At 42.7% G+C, this 25,859-nt stretch overlaps 1 protein-coding gene across 26 annotated transcripts in view; it reads right to left on the bottom strand.

Annotated features, from left to right (window-relative positions):
• PARD3 (par-3 family cell polarity regulator) overlaps positions 1 to 25,859 on the bottom strand; it is a 649,140-nt gene that overhangs the window by 177,787 nt on the left and 445,494 nt on the right. For 20 of the 26 annotated variants that reach the window (XM_082739698.1, XM_082739694.1, XM_082739700.1 and 17 more), the window contains one exon: positions 23,246 to 23,477. In XM_082739698.1, coding sequence (XP_082595824.1) covers positions 23,246 to 23,477 — 232 coding nt within the window. Of the gene's footprint in view, positions 1 to 18,434; positions 18,553 to 23,245; positions 23,478 to 25,859 lie in introns of those variants that run through there. The other 6 variants (XM_082739702.1, XM_082739703.1, XM_082739704.1 and 3 more) reach the window with 1 other exon arrangement.

Here is a 25,859-nt window from a genome sequence, read left to right as displayed (position 1 = left end):
GCGTGTCAAACTGTCCAAACCCAATCCAAGGGTAAAACAGCAAGAATTCAATGAGTGCATTTATCTTTTATAATAACACACTCATAGTTTCTGGCTAGCCCTCCCCCCATCTCTTCTTCTTCTTCTTTTTTTTTTTTTTTTTTTGTGTGTGTGTGGCTCAGCCTCCATTTTATAAATAAGATAAAAAACAAGTCACTTCTAACATGTCCTTCCCATATAGGATCTCACATATTTTAGTGACATTTTAAGAACTCTCTACCATGATCGTGCACTGATTTGCTCAGCAGTAGATTGTGGCAATGCTGGGTGAATCAGGGAAGAGAAGGCTGATTATGAAAAGCAGAAAGCTTCTATTTAGGCAAAAAAAAAAAAAAAAAAAAAACAACCTGGTAATCAACAATGATGAGAACGGAGGCTTAGAAAGGGTACATGACAACTTGATAGTGCTTTTATAAAATGGGATGCCGTTTTAACTTGGCGGAGTTTAGCAGGGGTTCTCTTTAGAAGGAAATTCACAAACTTGAGAACCATTATTTGATTGTGTACAGTTTTCATCAGTGCTAGTCTGATTAGATTTAATAAACTAAATTTGGGTTGCTTGACATCCAGAAAAGAAAAAAGAACTTCTTTTTTTTTTTTTTTAAAGAAAATATAGCTTCTATTTAACCAAGCTAGAACAGCCTTTAGACATGTAGTATATGAACCCTTAATGGACAACACACCCTTTTCAGGACGCCCATTAAGTGTCCTTATAAGTGCGCTCTTCCCTTGGCATAGCCTGTGTTATCTAATCAAGGATGCACTGAGATGCCTAGTAACCCAGCACTTCAGGAGTCCTGGAAGGATATGTATGGAACAAGGAAATATTAAAACAACAGTAAAGAAATTGAACCTGGCACATATCAATATTAATTTTACAAACATCACTGTAAATCCCAAATATCTTAAAAACAACACCAAACCCAAACACACACACACAGGATCTAGATAGAAAGACTTAAGAAAAAAAAAAAAAACAAGCACACACAGTAATCCTCCAAAACACAAGATAAATACATAAATAACTCTGAAATAATATTTATAATCTGTACTAAGAGCCATTCAAGGAAAATGACAGAAGATGAGTGCAAGTATATCTTAATTATGATGTTAAAGCCTTTCAGGCATCAGCTAGTTCATGGACTACATGACATTTTCTGTAGCAAATAAATTCCCTTTGTAAAATGGGGTCAATTAGTAATTACTATTCCATACAAGATTTTTATAAGGCTTGATACACCTTATTTTTTTTCAACATATACCCACACAGGTAATCAAACCACACAAACCCCTAACACCCATAACACCAAACATGCAGATGCAAATAATATGAAAAGTATATTTTTTTGTTTCCCCTTTAACTACACTGACTTTATATTAAATGATGTGTATATATATATAATATAAAATATATATTTATATATAAATATGTGTATATTTATATATTATTAAATATAAATATATAATATAAAATATATTTATTTATATATAAAATAAACACACACACCTAAACATAATAAAAACAACACATAATTCTGTTTTGTTTTTTTTTTTATAAATGCTTAATTTGGCATTGAAATCAGTCATGTCCACTTCTAATGATTCTGAGAATGCCTTTCACACAACTACTTCTCTGGATCCTTTCTTTACTACTATACTCCTAATTCTTGCACTGTTCCTTTTAATGCATTATTGTTTCATAATACAATACTCCAAATTGCAAATTACATTTGGCTCAAGAAGTGATTATGAAAAATACTATCACTGCTGCCTTTGCTCGAATAACTCGGATAATAATGAGAGATTGATTGAGCTCTGAGCAGCCCAAGTGATGAGAAGGGTCAATTTGAACATTTCTATTAAGCTTCTTTTGTTAAATCCAACACTTTGCCAGGTCAGAGGCAAATAATCATACCCTACATCTGGTTACCATGGTTTTCCTTTTCTTAAAGCATCAGAACAATTTAGCAAGTGGTACTGCCCCAAAGGCAGTCCCTATAAGAAATGCTAATGAGACCTAAGTCAAGAAACACATCTATTCAAAAGGGCACTTGAGAAACATAAAAAGTAAAAGGTAGAAAGATAGGTTACCCTACACCTTTTTTCCTATTAGGACAAAGAATCGGAAGTATTTAGCACCAGAGATAATCCTAATAATTTCCATTGTCATCTGCCTGATACTCAAATTGGCGTCCAGGTTATAAATGCTTCTGTGGCAATGCAAACACATGTACCCTTTAGGAATATCTTTTTTGAGCTGGAAATATTCACCCTCCATTAAATACGTACTGCAAGTCGAAGTCCAAGTTTTAACTACTGATAGGAGATATTTAGTTAGAGATACAGCGGAAACCCTCTCAAATATGTTCTGTACTGTGTTTACAGAGCAAGGAAGTGACAAAGAAAATATGATCATTGATGACGGGAGGATGGGAAGGGGAGAGACCTTTTGTATAGCTCCTGGAAACTTTGAAAGATTAAAACTTCCCCAAAGATCTCATTATCTGTAAAGTTAATGTGTCAGTCAGCACTTTTTTCTGTTGATGAGAAGAAACAATTTCTGTTGATTCACATTTCTTAGAGAACGCTCTCTACAGAGTAAATTAAGAGGTACCGACTTTCATTTTTTATCTTTTGCATATTCAGATTTAATAGTAGGGAGCTGACACGTTTGAGAAGGCCCAACAAAGTGTTCTTTGGGGCGTGAGCTGGAGGCTACTGGCTGTCCCCGCCTCCCTGGGTCGCACCATCCGCTCAAGGAACAAAGGCCTCATGGTCACACATCTGGGTCAAGTTGGAGTTCCTGCTGCACGCCTCGGTCCTGGTGAGTTTCACACACACAGACGAGGGCCGGGTGACGGGAAGAATGGCCATGGCCGTTTTCTAGAAAAGCTCCACTCCTCTTCCACACTGTGATTCACTCCACCCAGACGCCCAGGACCGCCTCAGAGTTATGACTCAACTGTGGCTCAGGGCGCAGCTGTCAGGGAGGGTCTGAAGTCCGGATGGCTCGGGGTCTCGAGCGACAAGGCCTCGGAGTAGGGAGACGTGTTTACTGTCTCATGTCCAATCAGCACAGCCCCCGTGGAACAGGGAACATGAGATGTGACAAATGGCAAACCACCACATTTTTCCTTATTTGACAAAATAGTTCAGCAAGCGTTTAAATATAGAACTTGTTGATTTGCACACTGGCCTGGAATTCCTCTCCGCCCAGCGGATTTCCATCTCCCCAGCAGGGTCTCATCTGCCCGGCCTGCTGTGTGGTCTGCGGCCCCACCGGCTCCGCGGCAGGCGTGGGCCAAAAAAGCAGAGCTCCGCGAGAGTGCGCCCTGTTTGTCCAAGAAACCGTCCTGGAACCAGAGCCAAGCCCACGGGTCTCAGTTTAAATTCTCAAGTCTCCCCAGTGACGGCTGCTTTGACGGGAGATCATTATGCTACTTTTCCTTGGCTGAAGTTGAAGCTGTCAGGCCGAAACGAGTGTGTACAATCAGGGCGTATTAGCCAATGTCACTTTATGGGGATAGTTTGTAATATAAATAGACTTCTACCCCAAATGATCGAGATAACCCTTACATCCTTTTTAGCAAAGGCACTCAGGACACCTATCTAGAAACTAAGAAACTAATGCAGAAAGAAATAATCTAAGGGACAAAAGGCCATGAGAAAAGAACTTAAATAACACGAGCTGACAGATGTACAGCACCTTACAATTCCAAAAAGCTTTCCATCCATATTCTTTCATTTAGTTCTTAGAAGACACGAGAGGGAGACGTGTAGACGGGAGCCCGAGGCGGCCGGGTGAGGCGGCAGGGGCGGTGGGGCCGGGCTGGGAAGACAGAGCTTCAAATCCACACCCCGATTCTTTCTACCACAGAATCCTCGTCTCCCCTTGGACTGACCTCAGCCTCTCTGAATGCCTCTTAGGTTCCTTGTGTTATTTTATATGTACCGGTCACTCATGAAGTAAAATCTTTATTTAGGAAACTGAGATCATATTAAATATAAACTTTAAGGAAGATCACTACGTAAGCACCTTTGAGGGTGAAACACCAGATAGACTGCAACATACTCGAGCACTTCCAGTGTAATGCTAATTCTTAAACACCCACCAACATGCACGGGGTAGGGTCCCCCCCCACAGAATAACTGAAGTGAGCTGCTCAAGGGGGATCCAAGGACAACCTGACATAAGACACAGAAGCATTTGGGTAGCTTGTCTGAAAATCAACAACGCAAGGACATGTCACATAGAGGCTGGGGCTGGGCAGGGGCAATGTTTTTCCAGCCTTGGCATTCTTGAAATTTTGACCCAGAGACAATCCTGGGCAGTAGACTGCATGGGGTGGGGGAGGGGGCTCTCTCGTGCATCATGGGACGTTCAGCAGCATCCGTGGCCTCTAACTGTACCTACCGCTAGCACTCCTCCCCGTGGATGACAACCAAGGAGTCATTAGACACTGCCAGAAGCCCTGAGGGCAAAACCCTGGGGCCTGAGGACCACTGGGCCAGGGTTTCAGATAAACAACAAAGCTCAATGTGGTATCTTTATTATTCACAAAGAATAAGAAGAGAACTCCTAGTATAGTAAAAGGTAAATCCTCACCAAGTGCCCCAATTATAGGACTACTTCCCCAACACTAAAGAAGGAAGCTCCTTCTACTGAGATAGTTACGATTGAATGCAGATGGCCCTCTAAGTCCCAGACGGTAAGATCTAGCATGCTGTAACCCAAGAATATATTAGGGAATATATCCATAAAAACCAATCAAGTTAAAAAGGCACCACAGTCAGTATCATCAACATGAGGACACTGATGAAGAGCCTGTATTCCAAAATCAGAAAGACATAGGTTACTTGATATATGACAGTTGGCACTATTAATAAAAATACTATCTATAAAAAATAGTAGCAAAGATGAAATGTAATCATGTTCTAAAGCATGTAGCACTCTGAAGGCAGAAATCACTCAATTAAATAATAGATATGATTTTCTAACAAAAATATCTATATATTCCTTCCTTCCTTCCTTTCTTCCTTCCTTCCTTCCTTCCTTCACTGGATTCCTTCATCCAGTGTGTGCATCCTCTAGGCTAAGCTGGGAAGACCACGACCCTTTCAAGAGGTACATATTATAATGCTTTCCAGTATTTGTGGCCCACACCTTGTCTTTCTGGTTAAGCCAAAATGCTCTGGCTAGTCATAGCAGGTCTTGGCCAGCAGGGTAGAATGAGGGCGAACGGCAGCCCAGAGCTATAAAGCAGCTACAGTCTCAGAGGCCTGACTCCACCTGTCTTCAGAAACAGTGACTCAGAAAGGTGGCTCCCAGCGCAGACTCCCCACAGCAGCTCCTGGCTGTCAGGTATCCCTTTCTTGATCTCCTCAGAAAAGGACGCCTGATTTGGTAGGGAGAGGAAATGTGCCTCCCTGGGATCAAGCTACTTTGCCCAGCCACCTTTGAGAACAGGAACAGAAGACTGTAGAAGACCGTTAGGAGTGTCAACACTGGAGCCAGATTTCTGGGTCAAAATCCCAGCTTTGCCCGACCAGCTATATGACGCACAGCCATACGACTCACTCTGCTTGGACAACTCACTGAGCCTCTCTGAGCCTCAATTTCCTCTTTAGTAAAACGCAACCACCCTCATGGGTTTACATGAGAATTCAGTGAATTATACATGCACTCTGCACTGACACAAATAAGCTCTCCAAAAGTACTAACTGTTTTATCATTACTTTTATTGTTAAATTCTGGCTCATAGAAATTGATATGGGACTTCTGGGAATGATCTGTAGAAAGGCGACCGATTCCACTGAAAGTTCCCTTTCCCCCTTCCTGCTGCTTCTTGCTTAGAATTCTGATAAGATGGCTACCGCTGTAACCACGAAGGGACCACAAGGGCAGAAATACATGTTTAAGACACTCGTGTTCCTCGTGACACGACTCACACAAGCTGAAAGACGGATGCAAACTGTCTGTTGATGGACGAATGGATAAACAAAATGTGAGATAGAAGTAGAGTGGAATATTATTCAGCCTTAAAAAGGAAGGAAATCCTGTCACAGGTTACAGCACGACGGATCTGGAGGACGTTATGCTAAACGAAATAAGCCAGTGACATAACTACTGTTGGAAGTATCCAGAATGGCCAAGTTCAGAGAGAAAGAAAACAGAACCGTGGTGGTTATGGGTGGGGGACGGGGAAATGGGTTTGCTGTTTAGAGGACACATGGTTTCAGGATGTGTGAGAGAAAGAGTTCTGGGACAGACGGTAGTGACAGCCACACGGCAACGTGAATGTTAATGCCCCTGGCCAGCACACTTAAACACGGTTAAGATGGTAAACATTATGGCTATTTTAGTACAATTAAAAAAATAAAGACACATGCAGTAAGGATGGCTGAATGAACAGAAGTGGGTCACACTGCAGACACTCTGGGCCTAGAACAGAAGCCCTGGACTGCCTTTCTCCAGACTTCTTGCAAATTAGAGACAAATAAGCCTTGTCTCATTTAAACGACAGTTCCTTGGGTCTGTGCTACAACCAAACCAATTTGTCCCAGATAAAGGCATGGAGATAAGAAGGCAAGAAAGACAGTTTCCTTTCATATATTTGGCTTTCCAAACAGAAAAGAAAAATACATTCTTTGAAGCATCTTTGTAAATGATCGCACCCCCCTGTCAGGACCTCACTCTTCAGGCCCACGGTTCCCGGCAACTCATCTACTCTTAGGGATGTCACCGTCAAGGTTAACCCAAGGTGGCTGATGCGGGGGGTGGGAGGGAGCCAGCCAAGACTGTAACAGCAGAATTAATGGCGACAACTGAAAATAACCACCCGCACAAAGCCTCATCTCTTTTGGCCAACCCTGCAATTCCAACTGAAAGACTTTCAGTATGAAATCGAGATGAAAACAACATTCCATGAGTCAAAAATGATTTTCATTTTCTCCTCATTGTTTCTGATGCTATTTGGATATTCGACAGTTGGTGACTAGAGACTCCTTCACACACTTTCTATTACCTTGGTCGCTATTAAGTGCTTCTTTCTAACTTAGTTGGCTGCCTGTCAGCCGCACTATATACACAGAACGGAGGACGCTCCTAAATGAAAGGGGGATTTCCCATGGCTGACCAGACTACCTGGAAATAGTATGAAAATTCTGCTTTGGTGAATTACCAAACTTCCATCTCACAAGAAAAATAACATTCAAAGGAATTCTGCTAGACTCCACAGAGAGGGTTCTACTCGTAAGAGTAAAAGCATGGAATTTTGACAGTAAAGATAATAAGACCCGTATGGATAAAACTATATTTAAATATGCGACCTTTCCATATAAAAAGAACTCCATAGGGAAAATGTTATATATACTTTTTTCTATTTGTTCATGAAAATTGTGAAGGCAGATCTAAAATCGTAGTAGTAAATTATTTAAAGACTGCAATGGTACCTATGACCAAACAACAGCTAACTAGTTATGTTTTCTACTTTTTAAAAAATGATACTTAGCTTATAGTATTTTATTATTGAAGATATAAAAGAAATCAAAATCGTGTCACAGCAGGAAATACACATAATTCTCTATTTTCATGGGAAATATATTTCCAGAAAGAAACCTAGTTGAAATGCTTCGGAATGCAACCATGACTATAAAGTGCTAAATATACAGAATGATTCATATTAAAAACACCTGTAAAAAAAAATAGTAAAAAGTTTTCTTAAAATAATGCAGATAGGCAGTGCACAGCTAGGAGCCCTTCAGAAAAGGCAACAAACTAAAAATAATGGGCACACGCTCAATATACCAATTTCAATAGTTTACATAAAGCATTAATAGTGTGACTATATCCCAAACTTTATATCCCCTTGGATAGAACATAAAAGATGAACACGGTGGCCTTGAAACACAAAGATATCTGTAAATGGTAAAATCGGTTTGTTCTCTTTTAGAAGCCACGGGAATGGAAGCACTCACAAATCTTGAGAAAATACATCCTGGGAAACAGTTTGAGATGTACATAAATATACAGTGAGGACTCTTATTATGTGTTATAATGGTTAAATGTCACAATTTGAAAAAAAAAAGTTTCAAAATGAATCTTGGAATGCTGAAAAAATTAAATTAAATTTTTAAAAAATGTAATTTAAAGCAGGAACTGTGAGGAGTTCAGATACAAGCTTTGTATCTGAACTAAGTACTTCTATTGTTTTGTAAACAGGAGAGAAAATTGAACTAAGGTCCTATTACAATTCAGAGCAGCTGGTGTCATCCTGATCCCCACTCAACTCTGGTCACAGACTCAGCAGTAAGACACCTGCCAAGACAGACAGAGGAGAAAGACAACACAGAGAGAGGGAATGAGAAATTCTCTCGGACCTCATGGTCAACAAAACCAATAATTAAGTTTGTTAAAATTAATCCCTCATATCCTAGTTTCTGTAATTCTTTGTTAACGTCTACAATGGGGATAAATATGTCACTTAAAATGTAATTTCTATTGCTCAAAAATACAGAAAGCAGCACAGGTTTCTGTGTTTGTGTAGCCAGTGTTGGGAAAAAAAAGAGCTTGCATCTGGGCGCCTGGGTGGCTCAGTGGGTTAAGCCGCTGCCTTCGGCTCAGGTCATGATCTCAGGGTCCTGGGATCGAGTCCCACATCGGGCTCTCTGCTCAGCAGGGAGCCTGCTTCCCTCTCTCTCTCTCTCTGGCTGCCTCTCTGTCTACTTGTGATTTCTCTCTGTCAAATTAATAAATAAAATCTTAAAAAAAAAAAAAAAGCTTGCATCTTACCACAGGAATTAATATATTATATCCCTAACTTGGAACAAGCATTAGCATCCAGAGATTCTGTGTGTACTGCCATCCTACAGAAACCCTGAAACGGGTAACCATTCAAAACTGGTCAGTAACATGTATGATGCTAGAATTCCCATGCAGCCAGGCCCGTGAGTCTGTCGGACTTCTCAGCAGAAACACTGTGGGCCATATCCTTCTAATTAATAAAAGACACACCCTTGCCTTGGCTTTAACAATCATAATCTGGTTTTCTATCTGCAGCAGCCTCTCGGTCACCAAAACCTTCCACGGCCCCACTCCGCACGCTAAGCTGCCCCCCGATATTTGAAGGGTCCCCAGCACGTTGGCCTTCACCTTTTTGGTCTCCGACTTCCTAATCTCTACAGCCCCTCCTGCTCATCTGCTCCCTGGTAACGTCCACTGGGGTATTTCACACACAAGCACCAACCAGTCAGATTCAACAGGTCCCACTTCCTCCTCCAGAAGGGACATTCCTTCAGGGTTTCCCATCAGTGTAAACACCATCAGTCTACTTTCTCAGGCCCAAACCGTAGAAATTACTTCTTACTCATTTTTCTCTCTCATTTTTTACATCTATCAAATCCCCAGGTCCTCTAGATGCCTCCTGAGAAATACGTATCGTATCTCTGTCCCGGTGGCCACCCCGTGGCTGGCCACCATTTTTACAACAGCTGCCCTGCAGAGCTCCCGGTCCCACGCTCTGGGCCAGCTCCTTAGTTCCTCCCACACACCGTTGCTACAGTCCTTTTAATTTTCTTAAAAAATGTCAATGTATCAAGCCATTCTCTTGAATGGCCTCTCATTCCCCACCTGCTGCAAACCTACAGGACTTCCAGCACCGAAACGGTATTTTTCGATTGTATGTTGCAACCTGTTAAAAATGTAAAATCAATTTGGTAGGACTCCTTTAGCTTTCCAAACAAGTGAGTTACACCATAATAACAGTAACATCACGAGCAGCTACCATTTACAGAGAGCTTGCTTTCTTTGTAGCAGGAGGGGTTCTGAGGTGCCTGGGATACAGTGACTCATTTTAGCTTCCAAACAACGGGGTGAGGCAGGTACCATTATTATGCATACTTGACAAGCAAGAAAAGTGAAGCACAAAAGGCTTCATTAACTTGCTGCAAATGCAAGGCTGGTGAGTGTACAGCTGGGATTTGGACCCAGGGGATGGACCTCGGCGTCCAGGCTCTTCACCATTCTGCTCAGCCGGCTCTCACCAGTACATCAGAGCACAGCACACGGAGGAAGGGCCAGTCTTACCCCGGGAAATGTTGGTTTTAGTGACTTTGTGTGGGGGGGTCCACTAGCTTGCAAGGCAAAATGTATTTCTTACTGAGGAACGTTATCAAGAGTCTGAATCCCACCCGATGCCAAATACTCCTTTCCCCCAGAAGACCCTTGAAAAAGAGAAAACACCTTTTGGATCTCAGTTTTAATGTCATCTTCTGGAGGGAGGTGACTCTGGCCCCTACTGTGGGCCGGATGCACTTGCTCTAAGTCCCCCAGCTCCTCCAAAGGGCCACTGAGGCAGGGCCTGTCTTCTCTCAGTTACACGGGAATCCCTGGTCCCCAGCAGAAAGCAGGCCCTAAGGAACAGTTGTCGAATGTACGTACGAATGGCTTTACCTGAAAATGACTAAGACATCCTACCCACTCCATAGCCAGCCACTTGCTCACCATCAGAAACAGTTTCTGCCAGGTGAGCAGCAAAATGCTCAGAAGTCATTGCCTGCCCCAGCTGTTCTTTGCACAAGGCACGTGCATGCATGTTTTTCTGTGCCTGCCTCAGAGTCCAGGCTGCTCTCGCTGGCAGGGGTAAGCAGGAGTGGATATGGTAGGAGAATGAAGCCGTCCTTTGGAGCAGTGATCAGGGCCAGGAGCCCACACTCGCCTCCATCAGGAAAATGGCTCTTCCTGCCAGAAATAACCATTGAGGAAATGGAAGGCATCAAGCCATACTTCTCAGGCTGCAGACTTCCTTGGCTCCAGATCTGTGGCTCTCACCAGCCAATGTGCAAAGAAGCAGTGAAAGTCTTTAATAGGATACTTATCATTAAGTGCTGAAATATGATTGCCCATCAGGAGATTTACTGCTCATTTGCAAATATATGTACCTGAATGCTGAGATGCAGGAAACTTAATTCATTTGAGGGCAATCCCCTTTTCCCCAGTCTGGCTAGGACAACTCAGGTGTGTAGCAGAAAACATCCTGCATAAATGATTATCAGCGCTTTGCTGCTGTGCTCTAAGCATCTGGCTGTTGCTCTGTTCTAGAAAGTTCATCAAGGGAAAATGTCCAAAGTTTACTTCCTTAAACTTCCAGAATCACCCTATACTAAGATTAAATTGATACTATCACTTACTCAATTAAAAAAAAAAGTTTTTAACCCTACCCTAAAAAGATAAAGTAAAAAAGAAAACCTGAAATTCCAGGAATTCCAAAGTAAACTTAGGATGCTTTCCTAATGACGGAAGTGGTTATAAAAGCAGAAATTCGATAAAAGATTACTTCCCTCGAAGCAGCCGTGGAAAGGTGCCCTGGCCAGGTACAAGGATCCAGACAGACATAATAAGCAGTGCCGACAGGCAGGCAGCCCTGAGCTGCACTGGTCTTCCAAGGGGCACAGTCCTAAAGGCTGAACTGTGGTCTCTGGGGCACATCCAAGGATCGGCAGGGTTGCTAATCCAGGCGGCACGGACAGGGCAAGGGTGAAAACAGGAAGATAGGGAACATCAGGAGATTCACGGAGGAAATCAAGACTACGAACACACATGGCCTCAAGACTGTTTTAACAGCGGAAGATGAAAGGAAGAGCAGCCGTTGAGCAAGATCTGAGGTACAAAAAGGTACACAGTAAGGGGGAAAGGGGGTGTAAAAGCGGGAAAGCACTTAAAGCATTTATAGGACTCAATAGCCATCTTGGAAGAAGAGAGCAGGCATAGAGCTAACCTTTGTTCTCTTTTTTTTAAATCATCACTAGTATTTGGGGTACCGTATAGATGGGTTTGAGGGTCAGGTATGGGAGAAAGGATATGGCAATCAGTAATTTTTAAATTAACAATAAAACTCCTGAGTCCTTAAAAATTATTTTGGGAGGGGAAAGACCACAGACAGAGGAAGCTAAGAAATCAAATAGGAACAAAAGTTAAAAGTCTGGCTCAAAAGATACTAACTTCCACACTTCCCAGCTAGCAACAGGGATCTCTCTTCTTTCCTAGCACACAATAGCAACAGCACGTCACGTGATTAACCACTAGCCATCTTGGCTCTCATCCGGGTAGTCACGGCAGCCCAACACATTGGAAGAGGCTAAGAAGTTGGTTCAGCAGAGTGGGTAGGAACATGGCCTTAGGGGTAGACCCATGTTCAAATTCGCTGTGGCTCTGCCACGGTGACCTCGGTCATCAGTAACCCCTGAACATTTGTGTTCACTTTCTTTACCTGTAACAGCTGATTAGAAAGAGCACCCACCCTACAGGGTTATTATAAGGATTAAATGAGTCATTGCAACAATGTTCTTAGCGGACATCCATCAATATCAACACGCAATGAATGCTAAATGCTTGCTACCGTACCAGCAGAAGCACAATCCATGAGGGATGATTTCTCTCCTTTGGGAAGTCCTCACGACCAGCATGTCACCCAACGAAATCAGAAACAGGTGCCAAGAGGTGATAATGGATAACAGGCTAAATTACTGGGAGAGTAGAAACAGAGAAGCCTTCATGCAGACAGTAGGGATGTTACGTAGTTAGTTTGTGTCAGTTCAGTTCATTTCAAAGTCCCTGTTCCTTTGTTTGGGCAAAGAATGTAAACTTGTTCTTTTATTCTTTTTTTATAAAGACTGAAAGTGTTACATAAACTAGAATGACAGTCTTTTTAACACAGGAGAGATGGATGTAATAATACACAATATGTAAATATTAAATAAGGTATTGAAGGAGCAACTAAGGAGGTACGGCTACCTTTACCCCAAGATACACCTCATTTAAGAATCAGGACTATCCCAGGGTGGCTGAGCCTGGGTGGCTCAATGGATTAAAGCCTCTGCCTTCGGCTCAGGTCATGATCCCAGGGTCCTGGGATCAAGCCCCCATTGGGTTCTCTGCTCGGCAGGGAGCCTGCTTCCCCCTCTCTCTCTGCGGACCTTTCTGCCTACTTGTGATCTCTGTCAAATAAATAAATAAAATCTTAAAAAAAAAAAAATCAGGACTATCCCAGGCCTCAGGAGGCTGGGCCCCAGGTACTCCGCTAAGCGTCCTCCCTTCAGGGCGGTCGAGAAAAGGGGAAAACTCCAGGGCGCCATCTATGGTTGGTGGCACCTGCAGAGGACACAGGCTGTGAAGGCCGTGGGTGTGGTCTTCAGAAGGGAGGGGACAGTTTCACCAGCTCTTTCTCTGCTGCTTGGGGAAGCTTGTGAAGAGGAAAACAAGGTTCCGACTTCTTTTAGGGACAGAATCTTGCACCATCTGCTGAGCCTGACATTTTAAGGCTTAGGAAAGCATTAATAGGGCAATTTCAATATTGACTCCTTGCCTGAATCTGTGACCCCTCAGCAATACGACCCAAAGCCTGAAGGTTGGGGCCCGCATGGCATGAAGAACTTTAATTTGGAAATTGTATCTTTCTTTAAAAGTCTGACGTAATGGAGAATACCTAAATCATTTATGGCTACTAAGAGCACGGAAAACGGTAACTTGAACAATAAACTGAAGGACATGATGTAGACCTATGGAGTGTGAAAAGGCCTGCTCTCTGGGGACTGTCTTGGTCAGTCACAGACAACGCTTTCGAATGACATCTTCCGAAGATGGGAGCATGCACCAGCACTGCCCCGGAGTGACAGCCTGTCATAAACTGCAGAATTACTCCAGGTAGAAATTCCTCACCTACACTGTCACTGCTTACTCTGGGAATCTGATGTATTCATTCAGTCAGTCAACACACACATCTGGGTCTGGATTTCAGCACAGTAGATCCTGAGATGAGGATTCAGGCCAGTGGTTTACTGGAATGACAGGGGAGTGCAGACATGATGGGGCGGAGGGAGGAAAAGCAGCCCAAAGGAGTGTTCTCAAGCCTGCTGCCACTGTGGCAAGGGGAGCTCAATCCCGCAGACAAACTCCAGGAGCAGGCAGAATGGGGATGCACAGCCTCTCCCCAGGGGGTGTGCACAGAAATCTCTAGGGCTGTAAAGCTGCAGGTTCTGATGTCAGTGGATCTGGAGAGGGGCCTAGGATTCTGCATGTCTGACAGGCTCCCAGGGCCTGCTGTGCTCCTGGTCTGAGGACCACAGTTCCGGGACGAAGGGAGGAGACTTATGCCTGAGCATTCAAACCCTCTGGGCCGTACGGACAGGAGTCCTTTTACGGGGGCTTTCTTGAGTCCTCGGCTGCCCACGGCTCTGAGGAGGGGGGATCCCAAGGCACTTCCGGCTGTCTGCATGAGAAGCAGAGCTTCCTTCCACAGCCTGTGACGTCTCGGGCACCAAGGGGGAGATGGGCCGTGGGAAGCTGGAGGACACACTGACCGCATATGGACGTCCTGACCTCTGTTACACTCCCTGGGTACTGATGACGCACCAGGCAAGGGCCAAGGTCAACGATCCCTGCCACTGTCAACCGAATATTAAATCAAGTGTGATATATCCTATGTTAGGCAGTGGTGAGTGCGGAGGAGAAAAGCAGTGCCAAAAAGTGGGACAGGAAGAGTCAGGGTGGGAGGGAGTGCTATTTCGTGAGGCCGGAGAGTCAGCCCTGAAAAGCTGACCCTCACGAACCTGTGGGTATCTGAGAACGGATGATTCCAGGCAGAGACACGAGCAAGGACAAAGGCTCTAGTGGGCCTGGCAGGTGTGGAAGGGGAGGCCAGCGCAGCCAGAGTGAAGTCAGCAAAGGCAAGAGAAGAGGTCAGAGGGGCTACGGGTAGGAGGCAAGTGCTGGGCGGGTGGGGTGGGGGGAGGTGTCCCACAGCTGACCCTTGAACCTCTCCTCTGAATGCCTTGGAAGACGGCTGGGGGTTGAGCAGAGGAGGGAAAGGAAATGACTTCTAGTGCAGCGTTCAGAAGGTACTGAGTGGAGGCAAGGTGGGAACAGGAAGGGCGGTGGGAGGATTCCTGCTGACTCCGGGAGGCAGAGGATGGGGGTATGGAAAAGTACCAGGGCTTTACAGAAATTATAAACCAAGTGGGCCTTTGCTCTTGTACACCAATAAACTGGATGTGGAATGTAAGGGAAACATTACAGGAGAGAAAATGAGGTCGTAGTTGAAAGGGAAGGGGGTTTAACTCAAGGATCACTTGAAGGTTTTGGTCCTAACCAACTGAAAAAAAAAAAAAAAAACCAAAAAACAAAAAAACAGAGTTGCCAATATCTAAGAAGGGAAGAAACAGGGGCCCCTGGCTGGCTCAGCTGGTTAAGCCTCTGTCTTCGGCTCAGGTCATGAGCCCAGGGTCCTGGGATGGAGCCCCACATCAGGCTCTCTGCTCAGCAGGGAGCCTGCTTCCCCCTTAGGCCTGCCTCTCCCTGCGTGGGTGTGTGTGCGTGCTCTCTCTCAAATAATAAATAATTTGAAGAAGAAGGAGGAGGAAACAACAGAAGAAGAAGAAGAAGGTAGAATGGAGAAGAGGGAAGCAATATCCAGCACTGAGCTGGAAGCACATGAAGTGTCGACACTCAAGTGAGCGTGGGAAACGGACCGAGGACCTACCAATCTAGAGTTCGAAGAAGATGCTCAGGTCGGAGATGTGAACCTGGGAGTCATCTGCCCCCCCGGGTGTATTTAGAGTCCAGAGGCTGTTTCCTAAGAACGGAAAAACCCTGTGTTACTGAGAAGGTAAAAGAGAAGAGCACTGAAGACGGAGCTGGGGGTGCGGGAGGGGGAGCACCATGACCTGAAGGACAGACATGGCCCGGGACTGAAAGGGGAGATGAAACGGAAAGGCTAGAACAGAAGGCAGAGACCCCAGCGAGGCTCATCTCGAAGACGCGCACCGTCAATGTGCCAAGTGCTACGGGCCCACCCAGGGGAGCTGAGGGGGGCACAGGGAACACCGCCCTCTGACAGAAGAAGTCCCTGATAACCTGCATGATAGAAGAGGTCCCTGATAACCTGCACTAGGAACAGGCCGTAGAGCCCAGGGCAGTGAGGTGTCACCGAAGGCGGTTTCAGAGAGAACAGGAGAAATGAAGAGGACGAATACTAATTGATCAAAGGGTAAGTGCTGGGATGCGTAGGAGAGAAAATGAGGTTGTAGTTGAAAGGGAAGGGAGGTTAAGGCAGACTTCCGTCTAAGCTAGAGAAGTAACAGCACCGTGTAGGACAAAGGGAGTGACCCGGTGGAGAAGGGCAGACCTTCCTGACGCGTCCCGGCCTTACCTTCAATCTCATCCACGCTAAAAACAGAGAAGTAGAAAGGTTAATGGGAGACATGGTCATTTCACTAGGATATGAAATTTAAGCCAATTTTAGTCTTTTGTCTCTAAATTGGCTATTATTAAACAGGTCAAAAGAAAACCATCCAACACTCAATTATGTAAGCGGTCACTTCGCCAGGGAATTCTTTAAAAGCCTATCTGCAAGAATCAATTACCTTTATGTAATAATTTGTGGCTTGATAAAAATATATTTAGGAATACCAGGTACTCGGATCCATTATATTTAATGTGAAAGATACAGAACCTCTAATGGTAACAAATAAAAACATTCAGAGGGAATATTCCCAATACATGTTGTGGTAACTGTCATTAGCCTGGCCTGTCTTCCAGGACATTTTCCAATGGTGTGATCGTATTTATTTACCCTGTGTTATTAGAGAGTGAATAGTCACTAGCCTTCAATTTTCACATCAATTGCAGAAAAAAGATTCCATTTTCTACACCGTCTGGAATTGAAATTGACTTAGCATCTCAGAACTGTCAAAAATTTCTTTTACGAAAAGGTTTGCTTTACAGAGACTATAAAGTAGGTGTCATCCTTGACACGGGCATTCTATATTCATGCCGCAGGTCTCTGCAAAGGCAGCACTAAGGAGCGTCAGGAAAGGTCTTGGAAAGGCCTCGCCGTCATGCTTTGTGCCTCCCCTGGCTTCCTCGCAGTCAGCTTCTGCGCTGTAGATGTCAGGGGCTCTCTATTTAAAACTGCTAACAAGAAAGAGAAGAATTCGAGAAGAATATGATATCAGCTACCCTCGAACTTGCCTTTGCTAACAGGTCAGCCTGACACTTAATTTTCCTGCGTTAAAAACGGGAACCTCGTCCCCATTCGAATTAGAAGCAAACGTTAAGTCCTCGGTTGCACAGATTTGAAACTTACTCCGAGGGATCCTCCCCCGCCTGTGTACTCACACAACGGGGCTGGTCTCTGTCCAGCTCACAAACAAGAAACCAGGTAAAATTACACAAGATCTCCGAAGTCCTTTCTTTTCTGTTAGGAAGTACTGTGCCTGTCCTTCATACAGATGGGCAGACTTTCCCACAGATGTTATCTTAACTGCATTCCCTAAATCAGCAGCAGCTTAGACTGAGTGCCATTTAACGTTACCAGTGTGCAACCGGTCACATTCACCCACAGGGCAATTAGGCCTGAGCCATAAAAATCTACAAGCCCCGCTATTTCCGACATCAACAAATAAACAGGCTTATGGGAGCCTCCTTCCTGGGATCCAGGTCAGGGCTGTTGCCTGGCAGGGGTGGGTGGAGTTCCGTCCTCACAGGTGCACAAGCCAGCTTCGAGACACCCTTTATGAAATGGTTCTCTGTTTCATCATCACGTTTATTTTCAAGAGTAATACGATTTCAACATTCTCCGGGAATGAAGCTAACTACATAGAGTCCTGCCGGCAATTCTGAAGACGCACAGAATGGAGAGTTAAGGCTTCTTCTGAGCAGAAGGCTTCCTCCTAAAGGAAGGACAGGCTGAGAGCCACCCGTACATTCAGAGAGTAGTGATTACGAAACGTGGTCAGAGAGACTCTTTCCGGAAACACTGTTATAAAAGGGTATATGCTCTTAACTCCCTGGGGCCTCAGCAAACCTTAGAATTACTATTTGCTGGAGTGACTCTACTTTTTCCCAGGAAGGACCTGCTGGGTCAGCCATGCCCCCCAAGCACAGACATCTCTTTTCCTAACCCCAATCTTTTGTCTGAGCCCTGTAACTATGAAGGGACTCAACCTTGTTCAAAAGTACCTTGCAAACCGGCAGATTTGGTTATCAAGTAGTGGGTGACAGTCCCAACCCACAGGCCTCCCTGCCACCTGCCTGTGTCCTTGGCCACCGTGTCACACAAACCAAACGGGTACGTTACATCGTCTCGAAAGCAGATTCTAACATGGGACTGATGTGTGCTGATGATTTCTGAATACGCCAGCAGCTAGACTATGGTTTTCCACTATTAAAAAGGGGCTAATAAAAATGATAGGAAAAAACACTTCTCTGCCTTTTCAAGCAGTAATTTAAACCCCCAAGCTCAAAATCAAGATGAAAAAGTTCCAAATTGATTAATATGGAAATTACCAAACCATCGAAACTGCTGATGTCGTAAACAAAATTTGTCAACAGCCACTAAGACTTCATTGAAAGTAAATTTATTGTTTGTTTTAAAAATCAACTGTGCAAATATGTGCTTCTCGAGACCTTTTTGAATCTGGTTTGTTGTTCATCTCTTCTCAGGCTTCAGTTTGGCAAGGCTAAATGAGAAACACGGTACAGACACACAGTTAGTAAGTACAGGTAAGGGAAGCAACAGTCATTCCTGTTTGTTATTCTCTCAAAGCCTAAAGCGTATAATCCAAGCTACAATATTAAGTCTTAAAATCTGATCATGTTCACTGTGGTCTGAAAACTATCATATTCTAAAAGGGGAAAGATAGCAGTGTATCTGATTTCAACCAAACAAGGTTTCAAACTAAATTACCTATTTCCTCTTACAGAACTAAATAAAACAATGCTGCAGGGACCCAGGTAATCATTTTAAGTGTAATTGGAGGATTCAATTTTAATGGTAATAATGCAACATTACTTTTGCTTTAGCTCTCCATAGTGATAGGTTCTCAGCTGTCACATATGGACAAAAGCACAAAATGAACCCGAGATGTGCACAGTGAGGTCACCTCTAAGAAACCTTCAGTTTGAGAGTGGATACAATTCTACGGCATTCGAAACAGAACCATTCTAATCTTTTAGGCAAAGCAATATCAAATTGTACTTACTCCAGGACTGAAAAGGAGGGCAACACGTAATTTTTTCAACACTTACTATTGGAGACTATTGTCCTAATATAGGGTTTTATTATCATATTGATTATTTCAATTTGAAGACAGACACCAGGCAAAAGTTATGTTACTGAATAATGCTATTGCTTTCCTTCAAACATGAACTCATTAAAAACATTAAATAATAGATCTCTCTCCTTCTAAAGGGCAGATTTAGTTCCTTCCCTCTTTAGGGACAATTTCATGAACTGCAGAATTCTCAAAAATATTCTGGAGTATTAAATGTGAATAGGCAAGCATCTGAGAATCAAACATAAACAAAGACTCAAAATTCCAGACCTTCCCTCTGTTCTGCACTTTGCACAAAGAATGATTACATTTACAAGTCATGTTTACCTATTCAGCAAGCGCACTCTGGTTTCTTAGCTACAAAGCCATTTTAATTAAGGCAACAGGAGTTCCTTATGTGCAAAAGAAGATGTAGTATATACAATGAGAAATTCATACAAACATGAAACACTTTACATTTGTTATTTGATTTCTTATAGATTTGAATTTGTGATTTAAAACTTGCATTAAGACAGCTTTTGCACTTCATATACTCCATAATTTATAAACAGAGAAGTGATTCATAGGACTCAACACATTCTTTCCTAGAGCTGTTTATCAATAATTAAATCATCTTTGTGACTACCATTCAATGTGTGAAATAGAAAACCATGTCCTCTGACTATACCAATAAATAAAAATACTTATGCAAGGTGCCATGGTTTCCTCTGGTGCCCTTTTAAAAACAGGGTCCGTATGTTTGGCCCTCTTCAAACTGAACCCCAAATCACAATCTACAGGGGTAGGAAGAGAGTGTATGTGTTTGTGGGGAGCTGTGGAGGGAGATGGTGGGAGGGAGAGCTTGTGAGCCTGCTTTTAAAGGAAAACTTATTATTACCTCCTTCAGTGACTAAACAGAAAAAGCTCATGTGCCCAGAAAGCTAGACCAATATCTAATGCCCCTGACCCTTAGTTTTATCATTCTGTTACCTGAAACAAAACACAGAAACAAAATCATAAAAACACACGCACAAATACACACACTTGCACACAGACACACACACACACACACACACACACATCCTTGGTTCGTACTTCAGGTCTCTGTTGGGCAGCCTCATTTGAACTCCTTTCCTTACAAACTGATCTAAGAATGTATATGCACATACACATTTTGATTAAGCTATTTAAAAGCAACACTGCTAAGGAAATCACATGCTCTTTTCCATAAGAGCACAAGAAGGGAAGAGACGAATTTTCAAATTGGACTATATTCCCTACATTATTAAAAAAATAAAAAAAGAAAACATAAAAGAAGCAACCTGAGACTGGATTGGTCTCAAACAGTGAGATTCAGAATAAGAGGTAGTTACGAAATGTTTTGAAAAAATCTAACAACACTTTAATAAGAGTCTTCTCTAATAAGAAGAACATAAAATAATGGTGTGAAGGAAGGATTAAGAGCCAAGAGTCAATCAGACAAAAAGCGTATTTTGTTTAATAAATTATTCTCAGATCATTTTCAAGGAGAAGTGCTTGGCAAGCTTCAACCATTTCCCAAAGGGCTGAGCCAGAGGTCTGCACCCAGATGGAAGACAGCCACACTCAAGAAAACTAGACGAGATACCGAGACTCTGCTAAAGAGAGATTTACATTCGTCACTTGGTGGCATGTCGTTCTCCTAGGGGAAGCAGCTCTGTTCTGTGGAACTCAGACACTTCCATGGTCTAGGCTCTCCAAACACAGCTCATACTCATCCAGCAGCACTTGTTTGAAAGGTAGCGCTGGAGAGAGCTGTGTCTGCCCACCCTCGTAACGTGTCCGCACGTGCCGATGAGAGAGGGGTAAATAACCTCAAAAGCAGAGATCGTGGTAAAATGCGATAAAATAATCAGGAACTGGTAAATTTTGAGTACTGTTTTTGATTTTATAAAGCGGACTTAATTTTTATAATGGCGTGTTTAACAATCGTTGGGCTGTGTGTCTGAACAGGGAGCAACCCGCTCTCAGAAGCCAACGTGGGCTAATTCTAGCAAACCACTGACTCTGTATTCCCGAAAAAGTGTGAACGTTGGTGATTTTCTTTAATAGCTATTCTCAAACACTGGGAGAACACAAGCTCATTTTTTAGGGGAAAAAACACACACACACACACACACAGACCCTTTGGCCCCTACACCTAAACATGGAAGTTAAGTTTTCAAAAACACGCAGGCCTTTGAAATTAGAATTTTCACAAAGTTGGCTTTCACTAAAGGATGCAGGTATAATCTACAGAATCTGTCTAGAGAAAACATCATGTGGTATTTTACAGAACTTTTAGCAACAAGGTGCTTGCCGGGTTACAATTCGACATCCCTCTGAAACATATATGTTCCCATGGACCCCACACTGTCCACTCTTCTGACCCCCAAAGGAACAACTCTACCATAAATCCTCTCTTATTCTGGAGCTGTAAATTATAGAAAAAAAATTTATAAGGAAAATAATTTATAACATATTTTATAAAAAAACACACCAGAATGTTGCTTTTTTTTTTTTTTTTATTCCAGGAGAAGGACAGAGCACACTATCTGCCAAATAAATGTTGGCTGACGAAGGGGGAAAACAAACAGCCCATTGACTTTCAATGTGACTCCAGGAGGGCACCTGGACACAAGACTGTACTACCGGTTGAATGTGTTATGTCTAGGGAAGATATTCTCCCATCTCATCTTCTCTAATTTAAAGAAGACAGCAGTACATGGTCCTTAAATTTTAATTGATGGGCAAGAGCCTTACGTCATGTGTAACCAAGTGCCAGCTTATGTGCTGCCCATCTACATAGACAGAGAGAAAAGCCCCTGGCTAACACAGAAACTGAAATAAAGTGGCCGTTAGCGCAGTTTCATCCCATAGGTGTTCCTGGACACGGCATATAATGAAGAAAGGCGAAACATACTGAAAAAAGCATTCGGGAGTATATAAACAAAAAAAACTCTAATGTCAAAGTAGGAAAATCCCCAAACTCTAAAGCATCAGAGATGAAAATCCCTTCATATTTAAATCAAAGCTAATGCCGCTAATAGACCAGGCTTTGTTTTATCTAGGTCTGTAGTATACTTCTTCTGTGCACTCGACTTATTCAGACATGTACAGAGCACATCTGTTGGATTGTGTGGCCTGTAGGCTGTGCCCCGAGTCCTCAACTTTGCAGGCCTGACATATCTTTAACTCTCTGAGTTATTGAGGTCAACCTGAGGATCATAAATCAAGAAATTCCATGAAAATAAAAACTCTTATTCATATTTTGCAATTAAAAAAAAGTTAAAAGGAAGGGATTCCTAATGCAGGGTAACTACGTTTTGAAGAGTCAAGCGACTATGCTGTATGTTTTCAATTTGAAACCATGATCTTGATATGTTTAGGGGTTTAATTTATGGAACAATCGAGCAATCTTTATATTTAACATTAAATGCCTGAATATTATAAATCACTTAAGATGAACATTTATGGGAGAGTTTCAGTGCAACTTCTGAACAACTTGTCACTTTTACTGTGGAGCAATGATTTGTAAAAAATGATATGCTAAGTAATCCTGGAGTATAATTTAGGGACACAAAAACAACTGTCAGAAAACAGCCAGAGACTACATTTAATGAAATCTTTACAGACTGAAGTAATAAGTATTAAATTAATCAACACAGCTTAATTGAAGCTCTATTTGTAACATTTTTTATTAGACTTGTTATTAATGAACCTTTAAATGCTACCACTAACTTGAGCTCTATGTTAAATTTAAATAATGAACCATTGTTCACACACACAAAAGAACAAACACCGCTTTAATAGCCCTTTGTCTCCACGGGGCTTTTACTCTATGCACAGCTAACATGAAGACATGTCCTTCCTTCCTCTCACCGTTATTTACATGGTTGGCAAGAAAACATCTTTAAGGCTGCTACAAGGGTCTGAAATGACTCAAGTGAAATCCCTGAGAAATTACAAGTGCAACGGCGAAGAATGAAAATTAGAAAACATTTCTGGTTGAACTCAAAGATAGTGTTTTCAAGTCTGTGTTTCTGGAATTCTGGATTGAGTATGTCTAGGGATGATCTGCTCTGGGTTGGTAAAGACTTACCTGAACATGTCTCCCAAGCCCTTCAGCATTCCCTTCTTGGCTTTCATTTTGTCCTTCTCCTTGTCTCGGTCTTTCTTCTTGTCTTTGCCAGCTTTATCCTTTCTCCTATCCATCTTGTCGCCTTTCTCTTGGTTTCCATTCATGTGTCTCTCCAGAGAATGTGAAGGCTGATCACTGGCTGTGGATACAGACTCTCTCCCTGATCTTGAACTTTCTTCTGTGTCTTCCTCCACTTGGAAGGGAAACAAACACAAACAGATGAGGAATACAATGAACCAAAAGAACAAAGTGAAAGAGGCTAAAATATACACATGCAGATTTTGCTTTCCTACATTTTCTACCATTGTTTGACCCTGCTATCAATGGGGATTGCAATGTTAATTTAGTTTTTGCTTTTTTAAGTTTTTCCTTTTTTAGTAATCTTTACACCCAACCTGGGACTTGAACTCATGACCCCGAGATCAAGAGTCCCATGCTCCTCCGACTGAGCCTGCCAGGCGCCCCTGTGCTATTTACTTTTGAAGAGAATGAGAACTGAACATGTGGTATGGATGACTACTAAGCACATAGGTATTCCTATGTGAAGATCATGTGCCAACGGTAAGAGACAAGCAGCTTCCTGGCCAGATGTTGATTCCTTCACTAGGGTAATATCCTCCTTGATACAGCTATGCATGGCTGGCGGGGATTAGTAGGCGCTTATCACACAGCGTGGATCCCTAAGGCTCCTGTGTACTGTACTTGGAAAATGCAAAGGAAACAAGCAGCTCCTCCTCTGGTGCTTCCTTTCCTCGCAGGTAAGGATAACATAGATCTACTCTGGCCCCTCATTAATTTGTGAGACTACACCATTCACTAGTAAGCACACCAACACCAGCACAAGGACTTCTTTCTTCAGGCTCCCAAATATGTCCATTTGTGATTTTTGCAAACAGAAGACTGGATCTTCACAGCCTGTTACTTTTCCTCATGCTGTCATTGCATAAAGCCAACATCATAAGCAAATGCTACTGTATCTTCTAATCCTAAATAATTCTGCATGTCCATCTACACCATGACAAGGAAACAAAGATGGATAAAACCATGAAAATGTGTAAATCAATAACCTCACACTCCCTTGAAGTCTGCAGATAAAAGATCTACTTAGTGATAACAATATCCTATCCTTTGAACCAACACTCAGCAAGCATATGGTCCAAGGGCACTTCAATACCACAAACTTTTTGATCTGAAAGAATGACAAGTAACTAGAGTAGGTTTCCACCTACCAAAAGAATTGGAACAATTTCTATATTAAGTAAGAAACAATACATATACATATTAAGAGCCACTCTCATAAATCTTTTTTGAGATTGGTTGCCTAAGATTTTCTTCCCAATAGAATAAGAATTATTGGGGCTTCAGATTTTCCCTTGACTTCTGAGGTCATTTTATTCTCCTGCATCAACAAATAAAGTAGGAATCAATGTTTTTGAGCTTCCTCTTATACAGAACCAAATAGAACAGTTAAGCCTCTTCCCAATATTTCACAAAGAACTGACCTCTAAGTCAAGTTAATATATCTTCAAGTGAAAGTCAGTCTTGCCTCTCCAACACCAAGGGACACTTGAGTTAGTAATACACAATATCAAAGTATAATAAGGCCAGTTAAAACAATCTCAGTATCTTAGTGTTCTGCTAGTAAACCTTCCCAAATCTGAGGAAAAGATGATCAGTAATGGCATGACCACTACAAGGTAATACAGTTTAAAAAAAATGCAGCTACTTAGCATGATACCAAAATAAAGTGTACAATTCCTTTCGTTGACACATTTGGTTAAACACATGAGCCAACATATTTCTCACGCCAACAGGTCATGCCTTCATACAGCTCAAGAATAAAAGCACCACCGTTTCTAAATCTAGAAGGTACTTCAGAGGTCATTCAGACCAACAACTCCTATTTCTTGCTGAGGAAACAGTAAAGTTTGAGGGCAGCATACTCCCAGGCTAGGACTCTTTTTAGAATTATGTCCCATATGATTGTACTTCAGCAAGACCTTCATGCGTTTCTTTCATCAACTCTGTTTGTGATTGCGCAATTCCATGCTTCACACAACCCACACTGAGGTAATCCATCACCCAGCCATTACACAGTCTGCCCAGAAGATAATTCCAGCAGTCAGCACTGTATTTCAGAAACCTACTGTCAATCCTATGTATTCATTTAATGCCGTGACTTGTGGCTCATATTGATGAAATCACTCAAGAAGCCAGATCAAAAATGTATATGAAAGACTTTAATGACTTAGAAAGGTGCGACCAGTGACTTAAATGCCTTTAGAAAGTTCTGCCTCCCTCTGCACTGGGTGATCTAATTGTGAACCACTCCCCTGCTCCAAAGGATGTAGTAGATTTTAAAATTTTGCTTTTTTTCCTCTCATTTTTTTGTGGTCTACACAGAACAGTGAAAGAATATCCTGGTCAGGGGTGCCTGGGTGGCCTGGGTTAAGCCTCTGCCTTCAGTTCAGGTCATGGTCCCAGGGTCCTGGGATCGAGCCCCACATCTGGCTCTCTGCTCAGTGGGGAGCCTGCTTCCTCCTTTCTCTCTGCCTGCCTCTCTGCCTACTTGTGA

This window comes from Mustela nivalis (assembly GCF_964662115.1).
Source record: "Mustela nivalis genome assembly, chromosome: 7".
Taxonomy (NCBI): Eukaryota; Metazoa; Chordata; class Mammalia; order Carnivora; family Mustelidae; genus Mustela; species Mustela nivalis.
Note: the sequence above shows the minus strand (reverse complement) of the source record. Positions and strands in the feature narration are given on the sequence as shown.